This window comes from Ovis canadensis, chromosome 2 (assembly GCF_042477335.2).
Source record: "Ovis canadensis isolate MfBH-ARS-UI-01 breed Bighorn chromosome 2, ARS-UI_OviCan_v2, whole genome shotgun sequence".
In the NCBI taxonomy this organism is placed as follows: Eukaryota; Metazoa; Chordata; class Mammalia; order Artiodactyla; family Bovidae; genus Ovis; species Ovis canadensis.
In genome coordinates, this window is record NC_091246.1 from 230,249,757 (window position 1) to 230,277,279 (window position 27,523).

The 27,523-nt window shown below is 41.4% G+C and overlaps 1 protein-coding gene and 1 non-coding gene across 3 annotated transcripts in view; both read left to right on the forward strand.

Annotated features, from left to right (window-relative positions):
- Positions 1-27,212, forward strand: part of MOGAT1 (monoacylglycerol O-acyltransferase 1) — a 35,405-nt gene extending 8,193 nt beyond the window's left edge. The window contains exons 2-6 of one of the 2 annotated variants that reach the window (XM_069574659.1): positions 5,137-5,315; positions 5,889-6,093; positions 12,818-12,992; positions 13,535-13,734; positions 21,885-27,212. In XM_069574659.1, coding sequence (XP_069430760.1) covers positions 5,137-5,315; positions 5,889-6,093; positions 12,818-12,992; positions 13,535-13,734; positions 21,885-22,039 — 914 coding nt within the window. In that variant the 3' untranslated portion in view covers positions 22,040-27,212. The remainder of the gene's footprint in view (positions 1-5,136; positions 5,316-5,888; positions 6,094-12,817; positions 12,993-13,534; positions 13,735-21,884) is intronic. The other variant, XM_069574660.1, reaches the window with a different exon arrangement.
- Positions 24,107-24,177, forward strand: TRNAG-GCC (transfer RNA glycine (anticodon GCC)). The gene has a single exon. It is a non-coding gene; the product is annotated as a tRNA-Gly (tRNA).
- Positions 27,213-27,523: the final 311 nt, after the last annotated feature.

The following is a 27,523-nucleotide window of genomic DNA, read 5'->3' on the forward strand; positions in this document are numbered from 1 at the left end:
ATGGCACCCCACTCCAGTACTCTTGCCTGGAAAATCCCATGGACGGGGGAGCCTGGTAGGCTGCAGTCCATGGGGTCGCAAACAGCTGGACACGACTGAGCGACTTCGCTTTCACTTTTCACTTGCATGCATTGGAGAAGGAAATGGCAACCCACTCCAGTATTCTTGCCTGGAGAATCCCCGGGACGGAGGAGCCTGGTGGGCTGCCGTCTATGGGGTCACACAGAGTCGGACACCACTGAAGTGACTTAGCAGTAGCAGTAGCAGTTGTAGGTCTTCATAGAGCCACTTAACTTCAACATCTTTGGCATTAGTGGTTGGAGTATAGACTTGGATTACTGTGATATTGAATGGTTTGCCTTTATATGAACTCAGATCATTCTGTCATTTCTGAGATTGCACCCAAGTACTGCAGACTCTTTTGTTTACTATGATGGCTACTCCATTTCTTCTAAGGGATTCTTGCCCACAGTAGTAGATATAATGGTCATCTGAATTAAATTCACCCATTTGGATCCATTTTAGCTCACCGATTCCTAAAATGTCAATGTTCATGCTCGCCATCTCCTGTTTGACCACTGCTAATTTACTTTGATTCATGGACCTAAGATTCCAGGTTCTGTGCAATATTGTTCTTTACAGCATCAGACTTTACTTCCATCACCAGTTACCTCCACAACTCTGCATTGTTTCTGCTTTGGCTCAGCCTCTTCATTCTTTCTGGAGTTATTTCTCTGCTCTTCTCTAGAAGCATATTGGGCACCCACCAACCTGGGGAGTTCATCTTTCACTGTCACATCTTTTTGCCTCTTCATACTGTTCATGGGGTTCTCAAGGCAAGAATGCTGAATCGGTTTGCCATTCCCTTCTCGAGTGGACCACATTTTGTCAGAACTCTCCACCATGACCCATCTGCCTTGGGTGGCCCTACTAGCATGGCTCATAGTTTCATTGAGTTAGATAAGACTGTGATCCATGTGATGAGATTGGTTAGTTTTCTGTGATTGTGTCCAAATCCAAAGATGCTGTACTATGACCTGACTGACTCATTTGAAAAGACCCTGATGCTGGGAAAGATTGAAGGAGGGAAGAGAAGGAGACGACAGAGGATGAGATGGTCAGATGGCATCACCAACTCAATGGGCATGAGTTTGAGTCAACTCCAGGAGTTGGTGATGGACAGGGAGGCCTGGCATGCTGCAGTCCCTGGGGTCTCAATGAGTCAGACATGAGTGAGCAACTGAACTGAACTATGACCTAATCCAGAGGCCCTATTCATATTTCACCAGGTGCCCCACTAATGTCCTTTATAGCAAAGGAATCTACATGTATTAAATTACATCTTTTTAGTCTCCCTTAATTTGGAAGATTTTGAGGGAGCACGTTTTAATGTACACTCTAGTGATTTGTACTGGATTCTTGGACTTACATGAACACTATTTGCCTCTTCTATCATGGATTATCTTTGTGGTTTTTAGTTTGTAGCTATACAAATTATGTTTCTTTTGTCCTTCAGCTTGTAAAGCTTTCTGAAATAGTATGAAAATGGGACTGGTTTCAACTGAATCCTTGTTATAATTTGACTTCACTGGGCAAAGAAACAGTTCCAATAATGAATTCATCTTTAACCAAGAAAAGTATGAATCCTTATAAGTAGGTACTTTCAAAAGGCAGTATAGAATAGACCCACATATGAGGAATATTAGGGTGCAAAATTCTTCAAGGGTTTCTTAGATTTGTGTTTTAGCATCATCCTCATCCTAAGAAACTCTGGAAGTGAAGTTTTTTTAAAGCAAGAATTTTAAAAATTAGAGGAATGTTAAAATTGCAGTCTTATACTCAGCAGATGGTACTGATTGATGTTTTGAAACACAATGCCTCGGGAATAAAAAGGAAAAGAATGTGATGTGCTAAAGGATTTGTTTGTCTCTGAATTCTCTTCTTTCTCTATACTATGCTAAATGTCTAAAATAAGTGTAGAAATAGTTTTTATGGGGGTAAATGAAAACTTCTTAGATACAGGTGGAAATGGTACCCATACAAGTTAAATATTTTTAATAATTTCTTAATATTGGTCACTTGTCACTATTTAATGCAAATAAATAAACTTCCACAAGTTTTCAGTGTTTTTCTGATGGGATTTGTTCATGTTAATTTAATAAAATCATTAAAGTTGAAAATATTCTTACATAAGTAGACTTATTCTGCAGTTTCATTTACTTTTTTTCCCTTTAGTGGAATCATTTTATTTAATTTTTTAAAAGAAGTTTTGATTATAAGATAATTCATGCTAGTTATTAGAAAATAGAAGAACTTTTAGAAGAGACTAGAGAAAGTCCATTTTCTCACCCAGAGATACCTATTGCAAATGTTTAGTCATATTCCTTTCCTTTTATTTACCTGTTTTAAAAATTTTTATCAAGATAATATAAGCACTGGGAAATAAAAAACTGGGTTGAGCCATATGAAACTGGTATTTAAAAAGGTCTCAAACAGTTAGTGGTGGCTGATAACTAACATTTATTTGGGAGTTTCCTATATGCCACTTTTACCAAAACTGGGTTCAGCTGGTAAGCCAATAATTCAAGAGACAAGTGTCAGAAGAAAGGAAAGGTTCTTCAATAAAGAAAGCCAGCCACCTGGGAGAAGGTGGATTCATGTCCAGAGACCAGCTCTGAAGATTGTGCTCAGCCATGATGACTCTTAAAGGGGAAAATGTGGGAGGGGAAGCATCCCAGTGAATCATCCAGGCAGGAGGTTAAGTTTTACATCATTCTCCTTGAGGACAGGCTGGCTGACTCTTCAGATAGTATCTTGCCTGTAAGATCTGCCTGCAGTATTGCTTGGGGTTAGAGAGCTAGTTATTTTGTTAATTGTGTAATTCTTCATTTTCGCTTCTTTTTATCTAGGGAAAGGATCAACAGGTGAGGCAAAGCATGGTGTGCATTCAGGAGAGCCTAAGTCTGGAGTTAGTTTCAATGGCTTAGTGATCTCATTCCTATAAGTAGGTTCTTTTAAGGTTAGAAGGGAACAGAACTGGGTGAATAGGAAAGGGGCAACACAGCTGCTCTCACCATCATTGTTCTTTTATTATTCTTACTGTTCTCCTTTTGTTTACGAAATTTTTTTGGTCACACTGTGGCAGGGCAAGTGTGGTGCCTCAACCACTGGAACAAAGTTGAGAATGGATAGGAGCTGGGAGATAAAGTCAGCACAAGATTAGTGACTCAGCACATAATAAAGAAGAAAGAGGCAATGCTACTCCTTAGAGTAGTAGTAACGGCTGGCATTTTTTGAGCGTTTACTCTGTGCCAGGCTTTACATCTCTGTGCTCATCCCCATTGATATCTTTTTCTTTTTATAATTTTTTAAAAAATCTGACACATAGCATAGACATGTGGGCTTCCCAGGTGGCACTAGTGGTAAAGAAAAATCCACCTGCCAATGCAGGAGACATAAGAGACACAGGTTCGATCCCTGGGTCTGGAAGATCCCCTGGAGGAGGGCATGGCAACCCACTCCAGTATTCTTGCCTGGATAATTTCATGGACAGGAGCCTGATGGGCTACAGTCCATGGGGTCACAAAGAATCAGACATGGCTGAAGCGACTTTGCATGCATGCACAGCATCGACATAAAAAGAAAATGTGTAGCTTAGCTTAATGTATTACTTAAAGGCAATATTCTTGTCACTATTGCCCAGGTCAAGTTTTATCAGTTCCTGCTTCATCTATTTGAGTCTACGTCATTAGGTGCACAAATAATTAGAATTGCTCTGCCATGAAATGTTGCAAGAAATGGTAGATGAGCTAAGGGACAGAGTTTCTTCTCTTTTATTTCTATCTCTGGCAATAGAGTTCCTGAAAATGAAGTTTCTCAGTGGAATGTGCCCTTTACATGGGCATATGATGAATAACCACTCAATCAAGGTGAACACTTGTAGTAGGAACTCTTCTGCATCCGTCTTGTCAACGACAGTTCCTCCACATTGGGGGTGCAGTGGGGTGGTGGGGTAGGGTCATGGGCTTTGATAATGGACCTTGAATTTAGATGGGTCAGCCACTTACAATTCGTGTGTCTTGAGCAATTCACTTAACCTCCTTAAGCTGCAATTTTCCCTACTATAAAAAATACATTAGCTCAATGTTATGTAATACCCTAAAAAGGAAAAGCATTTGAAAAAGAATAGACACAAGTATTGGGCTTCCTAGGTGGTGCTAGTGGCAAAGAACCTGCCTGCCAGTGTGGGAGATGTAAGAGATGAGGGTTCAATCCCTGGGTTGGGAGGATCCCCTGAAGGAGGAAGTGGCAACCCACTCCAGTATTCTTATCTGGAGAACTGCATGGACAGAGGAGCCTGGTGGGCTGTGGTCCATAGGACATGACTGAAGCAGCTTAGCAAGCACGTGCAAGCATGCAGACACGTATAAGTGTGACTGGATCACTTTGCTGTACACCTGAAACTAATACAACATTGTTCATCAACTATATGCGAAAATAAAAAGCTGAAAAATGTATCTCATTTCTAAATTATACCGTTTTGTGAAAAATTACTTTCTAGACTTTAAAAAAACAAAGAAATTGAAGCCCGGGAAAAGGAAAAAAACGACATTAGGAATGTTCCGGCTGCTTCTATGATGTTGTGGCTATATGAAGATTAAACTTAAAAATATTTTGGTGAAGCCCACAATATAGAAGTTGCCATATACTATACATCCAAGAAATGTTAAGTCATACTATACATTGCTGTCTTGTTACATTGTCTCAGTTGAACTGAGGCTCAGTTAAACATACTTTGAAAATATTAGATCCTCCTACCTTGGGCCACCTAATGCAAAGAACCGACTCATTGGAAAAGACCCTGATGCTGGGAAAGATTGAGGGCAAGAAGAGAAGGGGGCAACAGAGGATGAGATGGTTAGATAGCATCACTGACTCAATGGACATGAATTTGAACAAACTCTGGGAGATAGTGGAGGACAGAGGAGTCTGGTATGCTGCAGCCCATGGGATCGCAAAGAGTCAGATACAACTTAGCAACTGAGCAACAACAACAACACCTTGAACCAGTGATTGTATGTACAGTGGGCAGATTCTAACAGACCCCAGTTTCTGAGGTCTTCCCCTTTCTTACAGCAGGGGTATGCCTCGGAATTGCCGTGTTCCTGATCATACGCAACTACTGGTTCCTCTACCTCCCTTACTTGACATGGCTTTACTTTGACTGGCAAACCCCAGAGCAAGGAGGCAGAAGATCCGAATGGGTCAGAAGCTGGGCCATTTGGAGGTACTTTAAGGACTATTTTCCAATTCATGTGAGTAGAATTGTTTTACATAGTATGGTTTTGCGCTGAGAAAAAAATGCAAATGTGTTTTTATCACATTTTTCAAGCTTTTCCCTTTTTAGAGGAAGAGAGCCTGAAATTCAGCCCAAGTTATTAAATGGAGTCTAAGCTAAATTGACAAAATGTAGCAGGCTGTGTGTGAAGGGCTCAGGACACGGTTGAAAAATGTGAATACAGCGCTCCCCACCCACCCCCAGGAGGGCTTCCCTGGCGGCTCAGATGGCGAAGAAACGGTCTGCAATGGGAGAGATTTGGGTTCATCCCTACATCAAGAGAGACTCGGGTTCATCCCTAGATCCCTTGAGGAAGGGAATGGCAAACCACTCCAGTCTTCTTGCATGGACGGAGGATCCTGGTGGGCTACAATCAGTAGGGTCTCAAAGTGTCCGACATGACTGAGAGAGGAACGCACACTATCCCAGGAAACTACAACGAGTCAAGTTTCCCATTTTCTCTTGAATATAGAACTGCATCCTTTTGTTTCTTCTTGGAAACTAATCGGGCAACATTTTATTTTTTTATGTCAACATAAACGCACTGTAGCTCATCAAAACCCAGGATTTGGATCCGAGTCACAACTACATATTTGGGTTTCACCCCCATGGAGTGCTTGTGGCTGGAGCCTTTGGAAACTTTTGTACAAATTATTCCGCCTTCAAGGAGCTATTTCCCGGCCTTACCCCCTATCTTCACATGCTGCCTTACTGGTTGAGGTGTCCGCTCTTCCGGGAATATGTGATGAGTATTGGTAAGTGAAGGGAGATCACTGTTTCCACAGTGTTCTGGGGTGGCAGGACCACACAAAATGTCCTCTCTCAAGCCAACCAGGTTTATGGTTTCTTAGAGTACAACTTAACTCTGTGTCTTTATCCCTGTCTCACACTTCATATACTGTTTGGGTGGTTCTTGCTTTCCCCCACCGGACTGGAAACACGAGGAAGACAGAAAGTGAAAGTGTTAGTCACCTAGTTGTGCCCGACTCTTTGCGACCCCATGGACTGTAGTCCGCCAGGCTCCTCTGTCCATGGGATTCTCCAGGCAAGAATACTGGAGTGGGTTGCCATTTCCTTATTTCCTTCTCCAGGGGATCTTCCCGACCCAGGGATAGGACCTGTGTCTCCTGTACTGCAGGCAGATTCCTTACTGTCTGAGCCACAAGACTGTATTTTTTTCCCCATAAGTCACCAAATAACTAGCATAATATATAACATAGTACCTGGGATTTAGGAATGTCCAAAAGATGTTAATTCAATGAAAGTATAAATTAATGAATGCATTTTGTGTATCCAGATGAGAAAGAATCATGCTTGGAGCAAATAAGTAATAAATGGTACCTTTGGAGAGGTGCTTTGTCTGCTTTTATGAATATTAGAAATTGAAAATGTCCTCCAATGTGTCTTGGAATAATGGCCACACTGAATCTGCTGTCTTTTTCCTCCCAAATTAAGCACAACTTGGCTCAGAAATTTTACTCTGCTACTCTGAACTAGTGGAAGACTATCAGATTAGAGAAACCAGAATTCTCCCAATTCTGAGAATAAAATTCAGTAAAAATGCTGTAAAGATATTATATGAGTGTGTCCAGAAGCCTAAGATTGTCTTAATAGCTCTTATTTCAACTTAAGAGGCTCAATTTATTTGGTTTTCCCAACTTGACCAATTTACTAAGCATGAGCTATAGTAACTTACAAAGAGCTTTATGTTTATGATCATTGTGTAGGTTAATTATTATTGTCTTTGCATTTCTTGGACATAATGAAAAATGGATAATCTCTTGGGAAAATTATAATTTCAGGATCAGAGCATATTCAGAGAGAGAATTGCTCATGGTCTCCTAGGTTTTGATTACTTCTTATTAATTTCTCAACTCTCTGTTGTCATTAGATAGCTTGTTGGAAATCACTAAAGATCCTTGCCTGGGTTTCCAGGTTCTGATTATGGACCTTCACACATGTAACTTTGGGCTCAGTGTCCAGTTTAGGCTGTCCCTGCATCTGTCCACTAGAGGGCGAACTAACCCCCAGCTCCAGAACTAAGTTGAGGGTGGGGGGGGGGGAAATCCCTTCTCTTTCCTCTTTTGTAGATGCTGGGTTAGAGTTTTATAAAAGGAAGAAAGTTAAAAGGAAAAGTCTTTTTTTTTTTAAAAATTTCAAAACATCCCAGAACTATATTTACGTTATGTGTGTGTGTTAGTCACTCAGTCATGTCCTACTCTTTGTGACTCCATGGACTGTAGCCTGCCAGACTCTTCCGTCCATGGGATTTCCCAGGCAAGAATACTGGAGTGGATAGCCTTTCCCTTTTTCAAGGGATCCTAACCCAGGGATCAAACCCAGATCTCCCTCTTCGCAGGCAGATTCTTTACCATCTGAGCCAGTAGGCAAGCCCCATTTACATGATACTGTTTGCTGAGTCGAAGTATAGCCACAGGTGAGTTTGGGTAGTATAATTGGAAGCAAGTGTGGCAAATTTGTGGCAGGAGAGATGAAGGTATACCCTCTTGAAGGCCATGTCAACTACGAATAACCAGCGATAGGGTCTTTGTCCACGTGGTGCCACTGTTGTTTTCTAGAACTGGCATTTGAGATAAAGTTGGTCTACTGTCACTGGCTCATGACATCATGAGATCTATCTTCCCTGTTGCTGTCACCTGAAATGTCCTAAAGCTAAATAAAAACATCCAAACTTGTAGCCAGGGGAAGTTTGGACTGTCCTTGTCTCTAAGTTTAGGGAGTTCTCATCCCTTCATCAGAGAAGGCAGTGGCACCCCACTCCAGTACACTTGCCTGGAAAATCCCATGGATGGAGGAGCCTGGTGGGCTGCAGTCCATGGGGTCGCTAAGAGTCGGGCACGACTGAGTGACTTCACTTTTGCTTTTCACTTTCATGCATTGGAAAAGGAAATGGCAACCCACTCCAGTATTCTTGCCTGGAGAATCCCAGAGACAGAGGAGCCTTGTGGGCTGCCGTCTATGGGGTCGCACAGAGTCGGACACAACTGAAGTGACTTAGCAGCAGCAGCAGCATCCCTTCATAGAACTGGCCTCCTAGAACTGCCCCTGGCCCAAAGCTGCCCCTCTACTCTGCACCTGCCTTGGTGGCTGCCTCTCTTGGGGTGGGGAAAGACAGACAGCCATGTGCCCCAGACCTCACTTAGTAAGGAACCCATTGTTGTTGTTTGGTTGGTAAGTTGTGTTCAACTCTTTGCGACCCTATAGACTACAGCATGCTAGGCTCCTCCGTCCATGGGACTCTCCAGGCAAAAATATTGGAGTAGGTTGCCATTTCCTTCTCCAGGGGATCTTCCCAACCCAGGGATCGAACCCATGTCTCCAGCATTGGCAAGTGGCTTCTTTACCACGGAGATTCTCTACCTTAGGAAGCCCTGAGTAACCCATTGCATTTCAGAAATCCTCTGCTGATGGTATTTTACTCTTACCAAGATTTCTGTGGCTATAAGTCTTTGCAAGTTCCATGTCCATGCCATTTCTCTTGGCGCATTTTGGTAAATCTGTACTCAGCAGATGTTGGCTAGAGTACACGATGTGTTTCAAGGTTCATGTTTCTTTATGTCTACTCATTAAGGGTTAGCATGCAGTTGAGATCAGATCATAGCAGCCTTATCTATGATATATACATTTTAGATTTTTTTTCTTGTAGGTTAGCCATGAGGAACTTGTGAGGGACTTAGAGCAAAGTAGGGACCTGGTAGGATTTTGCACAGTAAGTCATGCAGGCAGCAGCTTGGAAATAAGTTAGAGATGAGCCTGGAGACTGAAGATGAAAAGGCCTATTTCAGTCATCAGGGGACAGGTGATAAGGGCTAAACTGGCACAGTGGCTGTGGTAGTGGAACTAGAGAACAAGGAATCGATATGAAAAATAGCTGATAGAGTCTACAAAACTTGGGGTTTCCAGGTGGTTCAGTGGTACAGAATTCACCTGCTGATGCAGAAGACTCAAGAGATGCAGGTTCAATCTCTAGCTCGAGAAGAGACCCTGGAGGAGGAAATGGCACCCCACTCCAGGATTCTTGCCTGGAGGAGCCTGGGTGGGCTGCAGTCCAAGGGGTTGCAAAGAGTTGGACGTGACTGAGCACACACACAGTGCAACAATATTTAGTGACTGATTCAGCCGCATGAGGGCAGCAATTGTATTTCACTGTCTCATCAGCATCTGGCACAGTGTCTTACCTGTAGCAAATGTTCAGTAAGTGTTTTTGAATGAATGAATGCATGAGTGAATGAGTGATGAACATGGTGGCTGAAAATAGGGGACTGTATATGGAAGGAACCTACATTCTGACTTGGGGGACTGGATAGATGACACTCCCAATCGCTTTGATAAATAATATTGGGAGAGAAACAACTTTGTGGAAGAATTTCATGCACTGGGTTGGGAAGCATGGAGTTTGAGGTGTCTCTAAGCTGTTGAGGTAGAGATGTCCTTTGAGCAACAGGAGGTGTAGGCCTGCAGCCTCAGGAGGAAAACTCCCTGGGGATGGGTTTGGGAGAACTCAGCACACGTGAGTGGTAGCTGAATCCTTGTGGAGAGATGAGGTTAAAGACATCATCTGCTATAAGAGAATACCATAGACTGGATAGTTTGAACACTAGAAATTTATTTCTCGCAGTCTGAAGGCTGGGACGATCTGATGTCTGGTGATGGCCCACGTGCTGGTTTGCAGATAGATATCTTGTTGTATCTTCACGTGGTGGAAAGAGAGAACAAACTAGGTTTGTCCTCTTCCTATCAGACCATTCATCCTGAGACTTCCCTGTCAGTCCGGTGGCTAAGACTCCACGCTCCCAATGCAGGGGGCCTGGGTTCGATCCCTGGTCAGGGAACGAGATCCTGCATGCTGCCTCTGAGAGTTCTCATACCACAACTAAAGATCCTGAGTGCTGCAACTAAGACCCTGAGCAGCGAAATAAATTAATTAGAATATATAAATAAATATTAAAAAGACATTAATCCCATTCAGGAGGCCTCCATTCTTATGAACTAATTATCTCCCAAAGGCCCCAACCTCTTAATACCATCCTATTAGGGGTTAGAGTTTCAACATATGAATTTTGGAGGACTATAAACATTTAGTCCCTAACAGCCCTGAGAAATACCAACTTTTAAGCATGGTCTGAAGAAGGGAAGCCTCAGGAGGAAACTGAGAAGTGGACAGAGGCAAGAGAGGACTGCCAGGTGTCTGAAAATCCAAGGGGCTCTCTTTTCAGTGGAAGTGATGCCTCTGTGCCCATTCAGGGCTTGCAGAACAGAAAGGCCATGCCCTGAACTCAACAAGAGTTCACACCCCTCTGTGCCCAGGTTCTCTACCCTCTAACCCACTCTCCTCTGCCTCTTCTCTGCGGAGAGTAGCTGGTTTTTCAGAATCCTGTCCTTATTTTATATTCCCCCAGCAATAGAAATGCACAGTAAAATGAGCATGTAATTTCCTTTAAGAGATGAAGTGCTATGTCTTGATAAAGCTAGCACATTATTTTATGACTAAAAAAAAGGGGGGGATAAAATCAAGAAAGGAAGGAAACAATAAGACATTAAGAAGGGATTATCTCTGAATTATGGGTCATGAGTTGTTTGTGTTTTCTTTATTCTTTTTCTCCAAGAGTTCATAGTATTTTCCTCCAAGAGTACATTGTGCTATTAAAATCTGAAAAGGAGTCTTTAAACTTATTTTTAAATGGGAAGCCTCATATAAAGACTGAACAGTTATGTAACTTATGTCTTAAACAATTTACCAAAGTCAAACTAGATATTTTGGAACCATGCACAGATTTAGCAATTGATACAGGTTATTTGTCAGATGTCTGAATTTTTTTGAAACCGTTTACATTATAAGTCCATGCTTGAGAAATAAAAATCCATATACAGTACCTGAAAACAAATCATTGGTGTACAGAAAATCAGTGCAACCTCTTGGAGGGTATATTGTTTGGTTCTGAGCAAGGATCTGTCAGGGTAATGATCAAGACTACCACATACAGCTGTGCAGGTTGTGCACTGAACAACTTCAGGAGACGCCTTTTACTTAAAATGCAATATGAGTGGAGTCTGTGGAATTGAGCAGTACACAACTTACTCAAACAACTGGTAGACCTAGTAATGATCAAGTGACATTTTAAAGATCTAACCCATCACCTGGCAAAATGTTAGATCTTAGTGATGGAATCTATTACCAAAGATTTGGCTATGGAAAAATTATAAACCCACACAGTACACCAAATATCAGCAGTGTAGGAAATTTTGTTTAATATTTGTTAGTGCCATAAATCAGGGGTCCCCAGCTTCCAGGTTCCTGATGATCTGAAATAGAGCAGATGTAATAATACTAGAAATAAAGTGCACAATAAATGTTCAGTTCAGTCACTCACTTTTGTCCGACTCTTTGCAACTCCATGAACCGCAGCACACCAAGCCTCCCTGTCCATCACCAACTCCCAGAGTTTACCCAAACTCATGTCCACTGAGCTGGTGATGCCATCCAACCACCTCATCCTCTGTTATCCCCTTCTCCTCCTGCCTTCAATCTTTCCCAGCATCAGGGTCTTTTCAAATGAGTCAACTCTTTGCATCAGGTGGCCAAAGTATTGGAGTTTCAGCTTCAACATCAGTCCTTCCAATGAACACTCAGGGATCTCCTTTAAGATGGACTGGTTGGATCTCCTTGCAGTCCAAGGGACTCTCAAGAGTCTTCTCCAATACCACATTTCTAAAGAATTAATTCTTCGCCTCCCAGCTTTCTTTATAGTCCAACTCTCACATCCGTACATGACTACTGGAAAAACTGCAGCCTTGACTAGATGGACCTTTGTTGACAAAGTAATGTCTCTGCTTTCAAATATGCGGTCTAGGTTAGTCATAACTTTCCTTCCAAGGAGCAAGCATCTTTTAATTTCATGGCTGCAGTCACCATCTGCAGTGATTTTGGAGCCCCCCCAAATAAAAGTCAGCCACTGTTTCCAGTTTTTCCCCATCTATTTGCCATGTGGTGATGGGACCAGATGCCATGATCTTAGTTTTCTGAATGTTGAGCTATAAGCCAACATTTTCACTCTCCTCTTTCACTTTCATCAAGAGGCTCTTTAGTTCTTCTTCACTTTCTGCCATAAGGGTGGTGTCATCTGCATATCTGAGGTTATTGATATTTCTCCCAGCAATCTTGATTCCAGCTTGTGCTTCATCCAGCCCAGCATTTCTCATGATGTACTCTGCATATAAGTTAAATAAGCAGGGTGACAATATACAGCCTTGACGTACTCCTTTTCCTATTTGGAACCAGTCTGAATGCACTTGAATCATCCCCAAACCACCCCCCATCCCCCTGGCCCATGGAAAAACTGCATGAAACTCAATGAAACCAGTCCTTGATGCCAAAAAGGATGGGAACTGTTGCTATAGATTCTTAAGGTAAGAATGTTAAAGGGCAATTAATTAATGCCTTTTGTTTTATTCACTAAGGGCTAGTCTCAGTTTCCAAGAAAAGTGTGTCCCACGTGTTAAGCAAAGAGGGAGGTGGAAATATCTCAGTCATTGTGCTCGGGGGCGCAGAGGAATCACTGGATGCCCATCCTGGGAAGTTCACTCTGTTCATCCGCCAGCGGAAGGGATTTGTGAAAACTGCTTTGACCCATGGGTAAGTGGCTTTTCATTTCAGGGTCAGGGAAGCTAACCCATTATTAAGTGAATTCGAAGAAGTAATTTTTCTGGCCCTTAAAGACAGACCTCATCACTGACCTTCCAATGAATACAGATGTGAATGTTTATGGGAAATAGAAGACAACCGTCCCTCCAAGATAACTCAGTGTCACGGCATCCAGCCATTCAACTTGTCTATAAGAGCAAAACAAGCAAAAAACAAAATTTCATAGGCACAGTATAGATTTCCAACCAAATGAACAAATGAGCCATGGCCAAAACCAGAAATGAAAAAGAAACTTCTGGAACCTTGATTTTCTATAGAATAAAATCCCACAAATCACTAAGACTGCTGAGGTACCTCCCCAAAGGACTTCAGGAGTAATTCAGTTTCAATCCATGGAACATAAATTTAGCACTCCAAGGAGGCTTGGGGACATTAAACAATTGTGAGGAATCTGTTGCAGGTCAGCAGGGCTAAATGAAATATTTAAATCCTTTTCATTGAAAATGCTTATTCTTCCTCCTTGTTATTTCCAGTGCTTATTTGGTGCCAGTGTTTTCTTTTGGTGAAAATGAACTATTTAATCAAGTTAGCAACCCCAAAGGATCATGGCTTCGAAATGTGCAGGAGAAACTACAGAAGATGATGGGATTTGCTTTGCCACTGTTCCACGCCAGAGGAATTTTTCAGTACAGTTTTGGCCTAATCCCCTATAGGAAGCACATTCACACTGTTGGTATGTACATCAAATACTGGAGGCTTGTTAAACTGAGCGAAAGGATTATCTTACTTTGAGCAATGTTTATTGTTACTGAAGTAGCTTTGAGTAAGCCCTTCCTAAAATAATAGTCCTATAGATATTATTTGACCTTCCTTTACAGTATGCCTTTTATTTACGAAATGATTATATTTTCCATTTGAATGGGAATCCACTACATTCAAAAATATTGTTATTGCACTGCAAATAGAATCCAATTTTAGAAGTGGAGTTCCTAATACTCTATGCTGAATCTATTTCTCTGTACTAGAAGATGATAACATAGCAAGTCTTTGAATACATCAGAGTCTCTTGTGAAAATTTGTGTATAATAGATGTCTTCATCAGGTTTAGTTCATAGGCATCAGTTTCTACCACAAAGCATTTTTTTTCCCAACTAGGTATATTTATAGGTATTCTAATATAGGGCTTCCCAGGTGGCTGAGTGGGTGAAGAATCTGCCTGCAGTGTAGGAGATATGGGTTCAGTCCCTCAGTTGGGAAGATTTCCGTGAGGAGTGCATGGCAACCCATTCCAGTATTCTTGCCTGGAGTCTCAGAGGAGCCTGGCAGGCTACAGTCTGCTGCTGCTGCTGCTGCTGCTGCTAAGTCGCTTCAGTCGTGTCCAACTCTGTGCAACCCCATAGACAGCAGCCCACCAGGCTCCCCTGTCCCTGGGATTCTCCAGGCAAGAATACTGGAGTGGGTTGCCATTTCCTTCTCCAATGCAGGAAAGTGAAAGTGAAGTCGCTCAGTCATGTCCGACTCTTAGCGACCCCATGGACTGCAGCCTACCAGGCTCCTCCGTCCATGGGATTTTCCAGGCAAGGGTACTGGAGTGGGGTGCCATTGCCTTCTCCAAGGCTACAGTCTAGAGAGATGCAAAGGGTCAGTTCAGTTTGGTTCAGCCGCTCACGCGTGTCCAAATCTTTGCGACCCCATGAACTGCAGCACACCAGGCCTCCCTGTCCATCACCAACTCAGACATGACTAAATCAACTGAGCACTCACTTGCAGACTGATTTGCCCTTTAAAAATGGCATGTTTGGGTTTGGGGAGCATTGAGATAGGGGAAGAAGGTAACAACCATGTTAATAGAAGAACAGAGGAGGAAGATAATTGCTCCTGAGGTTGGAAAGGGGTTTGGAGGGTGGAAAAGGAGAAAGCGCTAAGTCAATTGCTAATAGCAAGATTAGCCAGACTATATACACATATGAAATGGAAGTAATAATTTCACCATGAGTGGCCCATTACATGAAATTCAAACATTTTTTTAGATCTATTCCCTTGGAATGGGAGTTCACTGCTGTCAGTCTGTAACAGCTTTGCATTTCTCATGCAGTCACATGCCATTTTTTAAAATGCTGTTTTTAACTCAAATGGAATATTAACAGTTGATTAATCAATGTAATAGGAATACTGAGATAAGCTTGCAGTTATATTTTTCAAGATAAGTGGTTCCATTTTTTTGTCAAAATGTTAGTCAGTTTTGATCCCATACGTGCCAAGTATGGTCATTGGTATTTTGGGGGGATATGAGGGAAGTTATACGATATGAGTTTTCAGGGTCATTCTCATTGGACATAATTTATAAAGAAACTACCATGTATTTTCTCTACATGTGTCACAAGTATGTTATTTACATATTTTATCTGAGTTATTATCAGTTTATCAAAGTAGAAAAAACTGTTCACATATGTTGTATTTTATTACATAGTAATAGAGAGAAGCTGATTTCAATGTCCCATCAACTGGGAGAGAAAAAGGAAGTGAGTTTAGACTTCAAGAACAGCTGTAAAAAGTCCCAGTTCCTTGCAAGAATGTTGCTTTTTCTTTGTTTCTGCCTCAAAAAGCTCCAGGTGACGGGGATTTTGCTCTTTGTTCTGTGCTGTGTCCCCAGTGCTCTCAGGGTAGGAGCTCAAGACACATTTGTGAATCAACAAATTAGTCTTTAGTTAGGCCTGTCTTGATTGTAATTCTCAAGTTTTCAGAAATCAAATGAGTACGTAGTAACAAAAATTTTAAATAAATTTCCCAGGTGGCTCAGTGGTAAAGAACCAGCCGGCTAAGACAGGAGATGTGAGGTCGATTTCTGGGTCAGGAAGATCCCCTGGAGAAGGAAACGGCAACCCACTCCAGTATTCTTGCTTGGAAAATCCCATGCGGAGAGGAGCCTGGTGGGCTACAGTCCACAAAGAGTCGGACATGACTGAGCACGCACACATGCATGATATTTTTTTAAGATTTTTTTGATGTGGATCATTTTGAAAGTCTATATTGACTTTGTTAAAATATTGCTTCTGTTTTTATGTTTTTGGTTTTTGGTTGTGAGATTTGTGGGATCTTAGCTTCCTGACCAGGGATCAAATTCTCACCCCCTGCACCGGAAGGCAAAGTCTTAACCACTGGACCACCAGGAAAGTCCCTCAATTTACTAATAAGTTCAAGTTGTAGAGCCAGTACCGGTTATGTGATGGAAAGTTGTTTGAGCAAGAAAGTAAAATATTTAGGTGTTGGTTTTAAGTTTTAAAATTTCACGTTGAAAAATTTCAAATGCTCAGAAAAGTCTCATGAGTAGTAAAATGCGCTTCTATGTTCCTTTCTCCTAGACTCATCACTTGTTAACATTTTTTCTACAGTTTTTTTCTCCCTCTAATAATATCACAAATACACTTTATACTATTGTTGTCACTGAACTATTTAAGTAAATGCAGACAACATGACCATTTGTTCCTCATTACTTTTATGTATCTCTCTTAAGAACAAGATTATTCTCTTTCATAGTATCAGTAGGATACAGGAATTTAACATCAATTAAATGCTATTAACTGTGTACACTCCATATTCAAATTTCATCAGTTGCCACAGTCACTTCCTTTTTAGTTGTGGGTTTTGGTGAAGGGCAGTATTTTTTCCCAAAACAGGATCATACATTGCATTTAATTTTCATATTTCATTAGTCTACTTTAAACTGGATTAGTTTTTAGAATTTTCTTTGTCTTTATGGCGTGAGCATGATCGAATCAATGATGTCTATGACTTATTCTCAAATGGTTCTGCAAAAACAAAAATAATAATCTATATACATACTGAGTGTGTATATGTGTGTGGGCAAAATGTTTGAAATTGGTGAGTCTAGAGGAAGGGCATGCAAGTGCTTATTGTATTTTTTCTATAGGTTTGAATTGTTTTTATAAAAAAAAGTTAGGGAAGAGAATGTACCTTATTTAAATAAAACTGGTTTGGATCCCACTTGAGGACAAGAGTAGTCCATTTTGTTTCAATTAGTTAGTCTACCCTGAGGGATAAAACAGCTAAAGGATTTTTCTGAAATATTGGGTGGGCCAAAAAGTTCTTTAAGGTTTTCTATAACATCGTACTGAAAAATCTGAACAAACTGTTTGGTCAACCCAATAGAAAGAAAGAAAGAGGAACCTAATCTAAATTTTAATTATAAAGTGGGGATTGTTGTTGTTGTGCTCAATCATTCAGTCATGTCTGACTCTTTGCAACCCCATGGATTGTAGCCCACCAGTCTCCTCTGTCCATGAAATTTTCCAGCAAGAATACTAGAGTGGGTTGCCATTTCCTCCTCCAGGGACTCTTTCTGACCCAGAAATCAAACCTGCATCTCTTGCTTCTCTTGCATTGAAAAGTAGATTCTTTTCTACTGTGCCACCTGAGAGAGAGTAATAAGGGGATTGGTATGGTGCCCCGTACAACATATTAAGTGCTCAGTAAATGTTCATGAGTGTGTCTCACACACACACACTCACACACACACACATACACACACACACACACACACACGCCTGCACTGGGCATGAGACTCCATTATAAGCCAGAGGTTGTACTTGAACCCAGGTTTTGACTCTTCCCAACCCTACTCTGCCCAGATCTCTGCCTGGTCTCTCTCTCTAGTGTATGGCTATGTAGCATCTAAAGAAAAAGGAATTCCTATGTGAGACCATTAGAGAGAAACTCGGCAGAATTTTCGTAATCACAGAAAAATAGAACAAAGACTCCTTATTGTGAAAGATCTACTCATTGCCTCAATGAAAAGAAAATAATGGACATCTCCAAGCTCTTTTCCAGCTGAAAATACAACAACTCATGAAGCTGCTCATTCTTCATCTAGGGAAATACAGCACAGTATCACAGAAATTAGAGCAAGACTGCTACATAAGGCAACAAAGACATAACTAATCCTGAACTATTGGATGGAATCGGAAAATGGAACAAAGGAGCATGCTAGCTATAAAAAGCAACAAAACACAAATGAGAGCTGATTCCCAACTCTGCCACAAGTAGATTTTAGCTGATTTTTTTCCAGGGCAATGAGTTCTACCTCCAGAATAAACTGATGCAACTGGTTTTTCCTTTGTGTTATAAAGAGGGAGTCACGCAGCAGTCTGCGACTAACCCAGTCTCATGTTGAAACAGCTTTCTTCTCCTTAGTAGTAAAAATCTCCTTTTTCTGGAAAGAGGGAATTATGATCTTCTAGGGCTCTGAAGGTACTTCTCAGATTTGCATGTTTTTCTTTTGTTACCTCTGTTTTTATCCCTAAAAAGTAATTAGAAAGGTTTCTTACTCTCCAATCCAATTTTGGGTTAGTTTAGTAATGAGGAGCAAAAGTGTTGGGTTTAAACCTTAATCCCCTTTGGTTTCTGTGTATGTCTGTTTCTGTTTGTTTTTGTGTATGTATGTATATATGTGAAGTTTGGAAATGTTCAGCATCTCATTTTCTCTACAGGTTAAATAAGAAAAAGACAAGTACAGTTTAAAGGGGAAAGTCTTATGATGATACATTCAATGTATGTGGGAAAGCTCTTTGAAATATAATAAAACTATTAGTAGGAAAAGAACAGGATTGAAATGAACTATAGGCTAGCTTATCGGAAATAGGACTCAGCAATTCAGAATTCACAAGTCCTAGTTGAAGTGCTTCCAAGGTGGCTCAGTGGTGAAGAATCTGCCTGCCAATGCAAGAAATGTGGGTTTGATCCCTGGGTTAGGAAGATCTGGAGAAGGAAATGGCAACCCACTCCAGTATTTTTGCCTGGGAAATCCCATAGACAGAGGAGCCTGGTAGGCTACAGCCCATGGAATCACAAAAAGGGTCTGACACACCTTAGAGATGGAACAACAACAATCTGAGTAATCTAGGAGCAAAATAAAAGACTTCCTCTTCTTAGACCACGTAGGCCCTGTATCACTATAAATCTCCCCTCCCACCCAGAATAGTTGCATTTAATCTCTCTCCATGATAATTTCACAAGAAAACAAACCATTTCTATGAAACCACAAATTTGCTAGTAGATTTACAGGTAGATTTCTCACTATGCCTATAAATTTCTCATTTCTGGGGGTTGGGGGTGGGGATCAAACAACAACAAAGATTAGAGATAGAAATGTGTGCGTGCTTAGTTGTCCAGTCATGTCTGACTCTTTGCCTTCTTATGGACTATAACCTGCCAGCCTCCTCTGTCCATGGCATTCTCCTGGCAAGAATACAGGAGTGGGTAGCCATTCCCTTCTCCAGGCGATCTTCCTGACCCAGGGATTGAACCTGGACGTCCTGCACTGCAGGCAGATTCTCTACTGTCTGAGCCATGAAGGAAGCCTCAAGATCACCTATTCTTTTATCCTATTGTTGTTCAGTCACCAGGTCACATCTGACTCTTTGCAACTCCATGGACTGCAGCATGCCGGTTTTCCCTGTCCTTCACCATCTCCTGGAGCTTGCTCAAACTCATGTCCACTGAGTCGGAGATGCCATCCAACCATCTCATCCTCTGTCCCTCCCCTTCTCCTCCTGCCCTGAATCTTTCCCAGCATCAAGATCTTTTCCAGTGAGTCGGTTCTTCACATCAAGTGGCCAAAGTATTGGAGCTTCAGCTCCAGCATCAGTCCTTCCAATGAATATTCAGGGTTGATTTCCTTTAGGATTGACTGGTTTGATCTCTCTGCTATCCAAAGGGACTCTCAAGAGTCTTCCAGCACCACAATTCAAAAGCATCAGTTCTTTGGCACTCAGCCTTTATGGTTCAACTCTCATATCCATACATGACTGCTGGAAAAACCATAGCTTTGACTATATGACTTTTATCCTATACATGTGAAAATTAAGGTCAGAGAGGAAGTTACTTGCTAGCTGGGTGTACCTGCTGGGGAGTTAGCCCTGGATGTGGTCTAGCCTGGTGCCTCTTGTGCAACATCAGCTCCTGTTTCCATCAATTTTCAGTCTCTTCTAGTCTGTATTTCAACCACAACTGACATGGGAATTCCCTAGTGGCCCACTGGTTAGGACTTGGTGCTTTCACTGCCCTGGATCTGGGTTCAGTTCCTGATTGGGGAGCTAAGATCTCAGAAACCATGTGGGGGGAAAAAAAGGCAACCACAACTGATGGTGATACTTTTATGTTGAATCACAAAGGACTGCTGCCTACTGTGTATGTTTGACATCCAAGCTTTCAAGGAAAACTCTGTATCAGCTTCTTGAGGCTCTATCTAGCTAAAAATATAGGAATTTGAGAATACTAATGTTGCTGTGAGGATATACACACACACACACACAGGATGGATAGATTATATATAACCTTGTATATAAATATAGATCTTAATATGTGATGCATTATGATACCTCTGGGTGTGTTTGTGTGTGTATCATTCCCTTCCTTGTACTCCCTAACCTCCCATACTATTATCACACTTCTTTCTGCAGTTATCACTTCCTCTTTCTCTGGTTTCTGTTTAACTAATCACGCTTTGTTACTGACATGGATTGAGCCTTGGAGGTAGCATAAGGAGACTCCACGTAGGCAAAGGAAGCCCTACGAGTGCCATTCTGTTACTACAGCCCCACTTGATCTCATGCCGAAGCTGACCAAAAGTAATAAGCAGTTTGCTGCTCAGCCATTGATGTTCTGTACGTTTGCAGCTCTTGGCATTAGTAGCAGCATCAGGCCAGCAGAGGGCGCAATGCACAGCAGAGAGGACTGAAGAGCGGGTGGGCACAGTCACGTGTATCTAGTCTTTAATCTGAGACAAGTGAGGTAAAAGTTATTTATTATATAAATGCTAGGCTTAAAAAAATTAGTGCATTTTTTAATTATACAGGTAGTACTAATGCCTTCTCATTGTAGAAAATTGGCACAATACAAATGAAATATAAGTCCCCCAGCTCTCCCTTCTTCCCTCCATGTAAGGGCTAGCAGTGTCTCTTGGCTGACTTTCTTAGTAGACTAAATGCTTATAATGCACCTAGATATAGAAAATTTTCAATAAATAGGGTTATGCTGTATTATTTTGCAACTTTCCCCTTCCTGCTGCATTTTAAACTTTTGCATATGTGTGTGAACACACATATATATTTCATTTTTTACATTGAGATATAGAATTACATATAACAGCTTAGTTTCAAGTGTTAGTTTGATATTTGTATGTATTGTAAAAGGATCACCACAGTAAGTCTATTTAATATCTGTCACCATACATAGTTTCAAAAATATTATTTCAGCTTACAAAAAAATTGCTGCCTAGAATTCCATTGAATGAATGGTCTGTGATTTGTTTAATACTTTTCTATATAAAGTTTTTTGGTTGGTTTTGTTTCCTGCTGTTACACACAGTGGAACCCTTGTGATTTGGTGTGTTTTCTAGTCCAGATTCTCGGCAGTGAGGATGTGTATTCATTTTTTAGGATGACATTACAAAGAGCCAGATTAGAGGGCTGATGGCTCGTGAGTCCAGACCTCCCCAGGCAGTGATAATAGAGCACTGTGGTCTGGCTGTCAGCTGTACCAGAGGGAGCGAGCTGGTGACGTGCACACACGGCCGTGTGCTTGTGCCCCACAGCTGCAGCCAGCACAGTAGTTCATCTGACTCCAAGTCGAAACCACCAGTGCGCTGATAATCCAGCATGTGCGGAGAAGGGAGGCTCTTCACTGGTCACCAGAAGAGATGGTGTGACCACTGCAGGCAGCCAGTGAAATGAAGAAGGGATTGGAGCTGATAGGCCTGACAGCTTCTGATTGGAAGATCTTTCTAGAGCTGTCCATTAGAGGTGGTAGTCCGTGGTAGAGTGGATTTGGTTTCTTACTTAACAATGCATTCTTTGTTTTTTGCAGTTGGCCGCCCAATCCCTGTTCGTCAGACCCTGAACCCAACCTCAGAGCAGATTGAGGAGTTGCATCAGACCTACATGGAGGAGCTGAGAAAATTATTTGAAGAACACAAAGGGAAGTATGGTATTCCAGAAAATGAAGCTCTCATTTTTAGATAACTGTCATCTTAGAAGATATGCAAGAGAGCGAGAAAACATCCCGTTGAAAGAAAAGATATTCTAAATAAATTTGTTTCTTTGACAATGAAATCAAATTTGCAACTGTAAAATATTATGTATGGTGAAGATGTTGATATTTATCTGTGGTAACTAAAAATCTAATGAGTGACTATAGGGTAAGGGTGGAGGTGATGATAAGCCTCTTAAGTGTCTTTAAGTAGGAGGGTAAAAATTGTTTTACAAGTTAAGAAAAGGTTTAGAGTTATTCATGTGCTTAAAAACAATGACAGCTTTAAAAGATAATTAGACTCTTTTACTGAATATCACAATAATTTAATGTGGTGTTTTCACTGAGTGTGACAGTTGTTCAGCACAGCTGAGACATTTATGAGACAAGTGTGTAAAATAATTTCCCATATAGAGCTGGAGGAGATCATTTTTTTTTCCTGCTTGCACAGACCATTTGTTAGTGAATAATGTTACTTTTAAGACTTAGATCATTTGATCCTTTAGGTCATATCAACCAACGCATTTTTATATAACACTGCAGAATTCTTATGCCGTTTTAGAAATAAGATGAATCCACCATATGGAAACCCATGTGGATGATAGCATTTCTTCTCTTTTCTCATCATGCTCAGAAATATTCATCATTGTCATTTGCTTAGAAATATGTTCATTTGCTACAGATAAGGAGGTCTTTTGGAAAACATGCTTTTGATGGGTTTTAAGACTTTGAAGGGCTTCCCTAATGTCTCAGATGGTAAAGAATCTGCCTGCAATGCTGGAAACCTAGGTTTGATCCCTGGGTCAGGCAGATCCCCTAGAAAAGGGAATGGCAACCCACTCCAGGATTCTTGCCTGGAGAATCCCATGAACAGAGGAGCCTTGTGGGCTACACTCCATGGGGTGGCAAAGAGTCAGACACAACTAAGTGACTAACACACACAGACAAGATATTGAAATTCCGAAAGATTTTCATGGTAATACAGGGGTTTTAATTTTCTCCCCTTATGGCCTCTTCAAGTAAGACAAGCTCTGAAAGAAAGTGTCTTTTCTGGTGAGATGTGACCAGTTCACAGTTGATTCCGGTTGGGTGATTCTCCCTAACAAAATGTCAGGTCCAAGAGTGGGAACCTTGTCCTTTCTGTTCATGGATATCTCCTGTGGAACTGAGTCAACTTATGACACTTAGTACACGTGAAATAAATGCTTGTTTAATGGATGTATTTCTAGGTGAACACACAAACAAACTTTGCCATAATGTGAAGAATTTTTAAAGTTATACCAGAAGATGAAACCTATTCTAAGAAAAGACCCACTTTCAGAAGGAGATAATTTATGTCTGATTGTCCTAGGCCGATAATTGACAATACTGTGGGCTGGTTCGTAAGAAGCAAGTCAGAAGGGAGATTCTGAGAATTAGTCGAAAAGTATTAAGTCGTTATTTATTAAGTAAGAAGACTATCTAGGTTTCAAATGATCTCTGCTGCCACATGTCTTTCTATACCTCCTGCTCTCTCAGTATTTAGGGGCAACTTTATTGAGTTGTTTTAACTTATTGTTAATATGTGTTAAAACCCATAATTTGTAAAACAGCAAGTCCTGGGCAACAAAATACAATCATTCCGGGTAATGGCCTGAGTAGAAGACCATTTCATACAGGGAAAAGGGAACCTTCTCAATTGTTCTGTAGAAGACTTTTAGGCTGGGATCCTTTTGGCTTCATATGGTTGGGCTGACCAGGAGTCCACTGACCCATGGTCTTAAAATTAGATCAGTTTCTTTGTCAAAGCTGGGAATAGGACACATCCTGCTTTATCCTCTCTTTCTTTTTTTTTTTTTTTTTTTGGCTGCACTTCGTGGTTTATGGAATCTTAGTCCCCTGACCAGGGATCAAACCCAGGCCTCAGCAGTGGAAGAAGCATAGAGTCTCAACCACTGGACTGACAGGGAATTCCCAGGACACATCCTGTTTTAATAGATGCAGATAATTTGACTATAAATTCTTTTTTGTATTACTCAATACCAAACAACATGAAACTACACAACTACCCTCTAGCTATCTCCCGGGTGGCTCAGCGGTAAAGAATCTGCCTGCCAAGCAGGAGACTCAGGTTCGATCCCTGGGTCGGGAAGATCCCCTGGAGAAGGAAATGGCAACCCTTTCCAGTATTCTTGCTTGGGAAATCTCATGGACAGAAGACCTGGTGGGCTACAGTCTATGGGGTTGCAAAGAGTTGGATACGACTTATCGACTAAACAACAACACTCTAGCTGGTCAGGAGTGAGTTTTTGTGAGCAAAGTTGTGAGGCCCAAATAACCATAATAACCAAAGGCTTTTAAGTATAAAACCCATGAACTTCATTCTTTTGGAAAAGTTTATGAAAATCTCATGACACAGTCTTTTGCAATTTCACCATGTTATGAATTTTAATCTCACAGTAGTGAGGGACCAGGCTGACCACCAGCCTCCACTGGATTGTCTAGTGAGCAATTAAAACCCATCTGTAGTAAGCAGAAGCCCTAAAAATGGGGAGAGTTCTGCTCTGATTCATTTATCTAGAATTTTGCTATTTAAAAAATCCAGACATCAGTCTATTTAATTTTGGCACACATAAAATCTTATTTTTAGGTGTGTATTAGGGAGTTTATTTCTTCCTTTCTTAGAGTCTCCAGAGGTCTTAATTCAGCCAGGCCAGAAGTCCTTTCTTAATCTCAAAGCATAGTTTTAAGTCCCATATAGTCCTGCAGATGGGAAGGGAATATTTTGATAGGAATTTTTGCTACAACACAATGTGAGCAATATTTTGTATTCATTAGTGTGATTTGATGGAGATCTCTTCAGTTTTAGAGGTGCTGATCTAATGTGTAATTGCCCATAAAATTTAAATAGCAAAACAACAACAAAAATAACCCCAGTACACCGGAAGGGCCTAGTGCCTTAAGAAAATGTGCATTTATGCTGTTTGATCTGGACATTTCTTTCTCCTGTTTCCTGTGCACACCACGTACCGGCTGAGTCATTTCCTTTGTCCTGCAGCTAGAAGTATTGAAATTGTCTATACCCAGCTAGGTCTGTTACACTCATTGAAGGCTGCAGCTTTGGTGCTGATGAAAGCCAGCCTGTTTTGCTCTGTCTCAAGGGGAACCAGGGCGAGGGATGCTCCATGATTTACACAAACCCTTCATCATGATTGTGAAAACAAAGTCTCTCTAAATCACGGATGATAAGTGATCCTTTACTGTGTGTGCAGGGTTAAGAGTAAAATCCCTTCTTCCAGTGGAAGTTCTCTTTCTGTCATGGGACACACAGGAGGTGGAGTCTAGGTTCAGTGTCCTTACTTCTGTAACTGTGCTTCGCTTCTGAACTACCTCGCTGGTGCAGATTGCCAAATTTGTGATAAATCAGAAAACACGTTTGGGGCAGATTATCTGTCTTCTTTTCCTCTGAAACATCCCAGTGTTAATGGGATCTGTCGGTTTTTTCCCCAGTAGCCCAAGGTTGCTAGTTCTCATGTTCGTTTGTTTGTTAAATGATAAAATGTCTATTTGTGCGGCTAAGGAGAGTTCCTTCTAGTAGAATTTGTATATCTTTTTAAAGGAGGAAAACAAGGCAACCGTCAATATAACCAAGTAGTTGCTCCTGTTTCTCTGGGATGGCAAACGCAGAAGCAATTCTTTATATGTAAAACAAAGGGATTTCTCTCATGACTTGTATTTTTGTTATTTTAATTAATCTTTCCCAAATGCCATCAGCTGAGTGCCTTGATGTATTATATGAGAAAAAGAAGGTTATCTCAATCCACAGATAGGTTTTCCTAGGTGAGGATTTCCTAGGTGGTGGAATCTCTGTGTTGTGTATGTTTTGATCGTGGCCCCAAGAGAGCAGACTACTGCTGTTTCTGCATGAATGATTGAGGCACTGACCTGGAAGTCCGATGGATGGTGCCCTGGGAGCCAAGTATTAGAGCCAGAAGGGACTGCAGAGTCTGTCAGTTTCTTCTGCTGCAGATGGAGCAGTTGAACCCCAGTGAGGCTGAATGCAGACTGGAACTGACTCCATGTTCTAGGTTGAACAGGAAGTACCACCATCCCATGACTGTTGATTAGTAAACCAAGAATCCTCCTATAAAGCAAAAGTGTCCAAAAAAGTAAAGTAGGATTTAAAATACACTTAAGGCAAGGGATTAACAACTCGGCAGCAAGCTCGGTCTTATTGGGATAGAGAACAATTTTCTTTCTTGAGGCCGGTACACCGCATTGTTGATTTTTCCCTTTTGCAAGAGCTATTTTGGAGATGCGTCTGGGCAAAGTCCAAGTTTCCAACAGCGAGCTTGGGCCCTGGAGCCTCCTGTATCGGAGCTGCAGGATGAGGCAAGGTGTCTCGGGCCCAGGGTGAGTGACAGACCCTGCAAAGATCTTCCCTCAGCTGCGTTGTGATTGTTTTGTGGCCAAAGTGAGCTCATTACTCAGAGGTGCAAACAGGGCTTCTGTCACATCATGGTCAGCTCCAAGCCCTGAGTCCATTCTGGCTCTGGCCTCATCCGGCTGCTTTTTTTTTTTTTTTTTAATAGCTCTTAAATTCTGGTTAAGAATTATCATAGGCTCTATTGAGAATAAAGATAAATCTGACTTTCCTTGTATTCCCAAGGGTTTGCGTGATTCTCCCTTGTTCCATTTGCAGACCGACTTGGAGCTTCAGGTCTTTCTGGTTGGATTTCAAGCCCTCATTTACTGAGATGCAGTCATATCGATGGAACCAGAGAAAATAACTATCGGACTCCTTTCTGCTCTCCAGGCTTCCATGCTCAAACCACCCTTTAGTCTCTGGCCTTCCGCTAAGGGACTAAGTGACTTGGGATCATTGAGCTCCTATGTAAACAGAGTCAGGAGTGAATGGTCTCCAAGGTTTCCTCTGGCTCTTCGGCATTGCAGTGACTTTTACTCATGGTGTTCTTAAGAAATAATTTAAGTCTCTAAGTAAAAACCAGAGAAATGTCTCTGAGACTGCCTCCTCTCTATCGTTCAATACTAGAGAGTAATAATTTATTACATGTTAAATCCTATAGGAGATGATAAATTTTTATATTTTCTATGTTGGACATGCGGCTGTGTGCTTTTTAAAAGTTGTTTGTAAAGTTTTGACCAATAAATGTGTTTCATGCCCAAGTTGTAGTTGTGTGAGTGTGATGTTTCACATGGACGGAGTGGCTTTCCTTTGTTCACACCTTGACAAGGCTAAATTAACTTGAACTTGAGATTGAATATAAGCAGGGTAATTGTAACACAACAGTGAGCATTGCAAATTCTCCTGCTCAAGGGTCAGGCCTTCAGATTCACTTGGGATAAAAAACAAAACAGGAACTGCCCTGGTGGCGCACTTCTGCTGCAGGGGCTGTGGATTTGATCTCTGGAGGGCTTCCCTGGTGGCTCAGATGGTAAAGAGTCTGCCTGCAATGCTGGAGACCTGGGTTCAATCC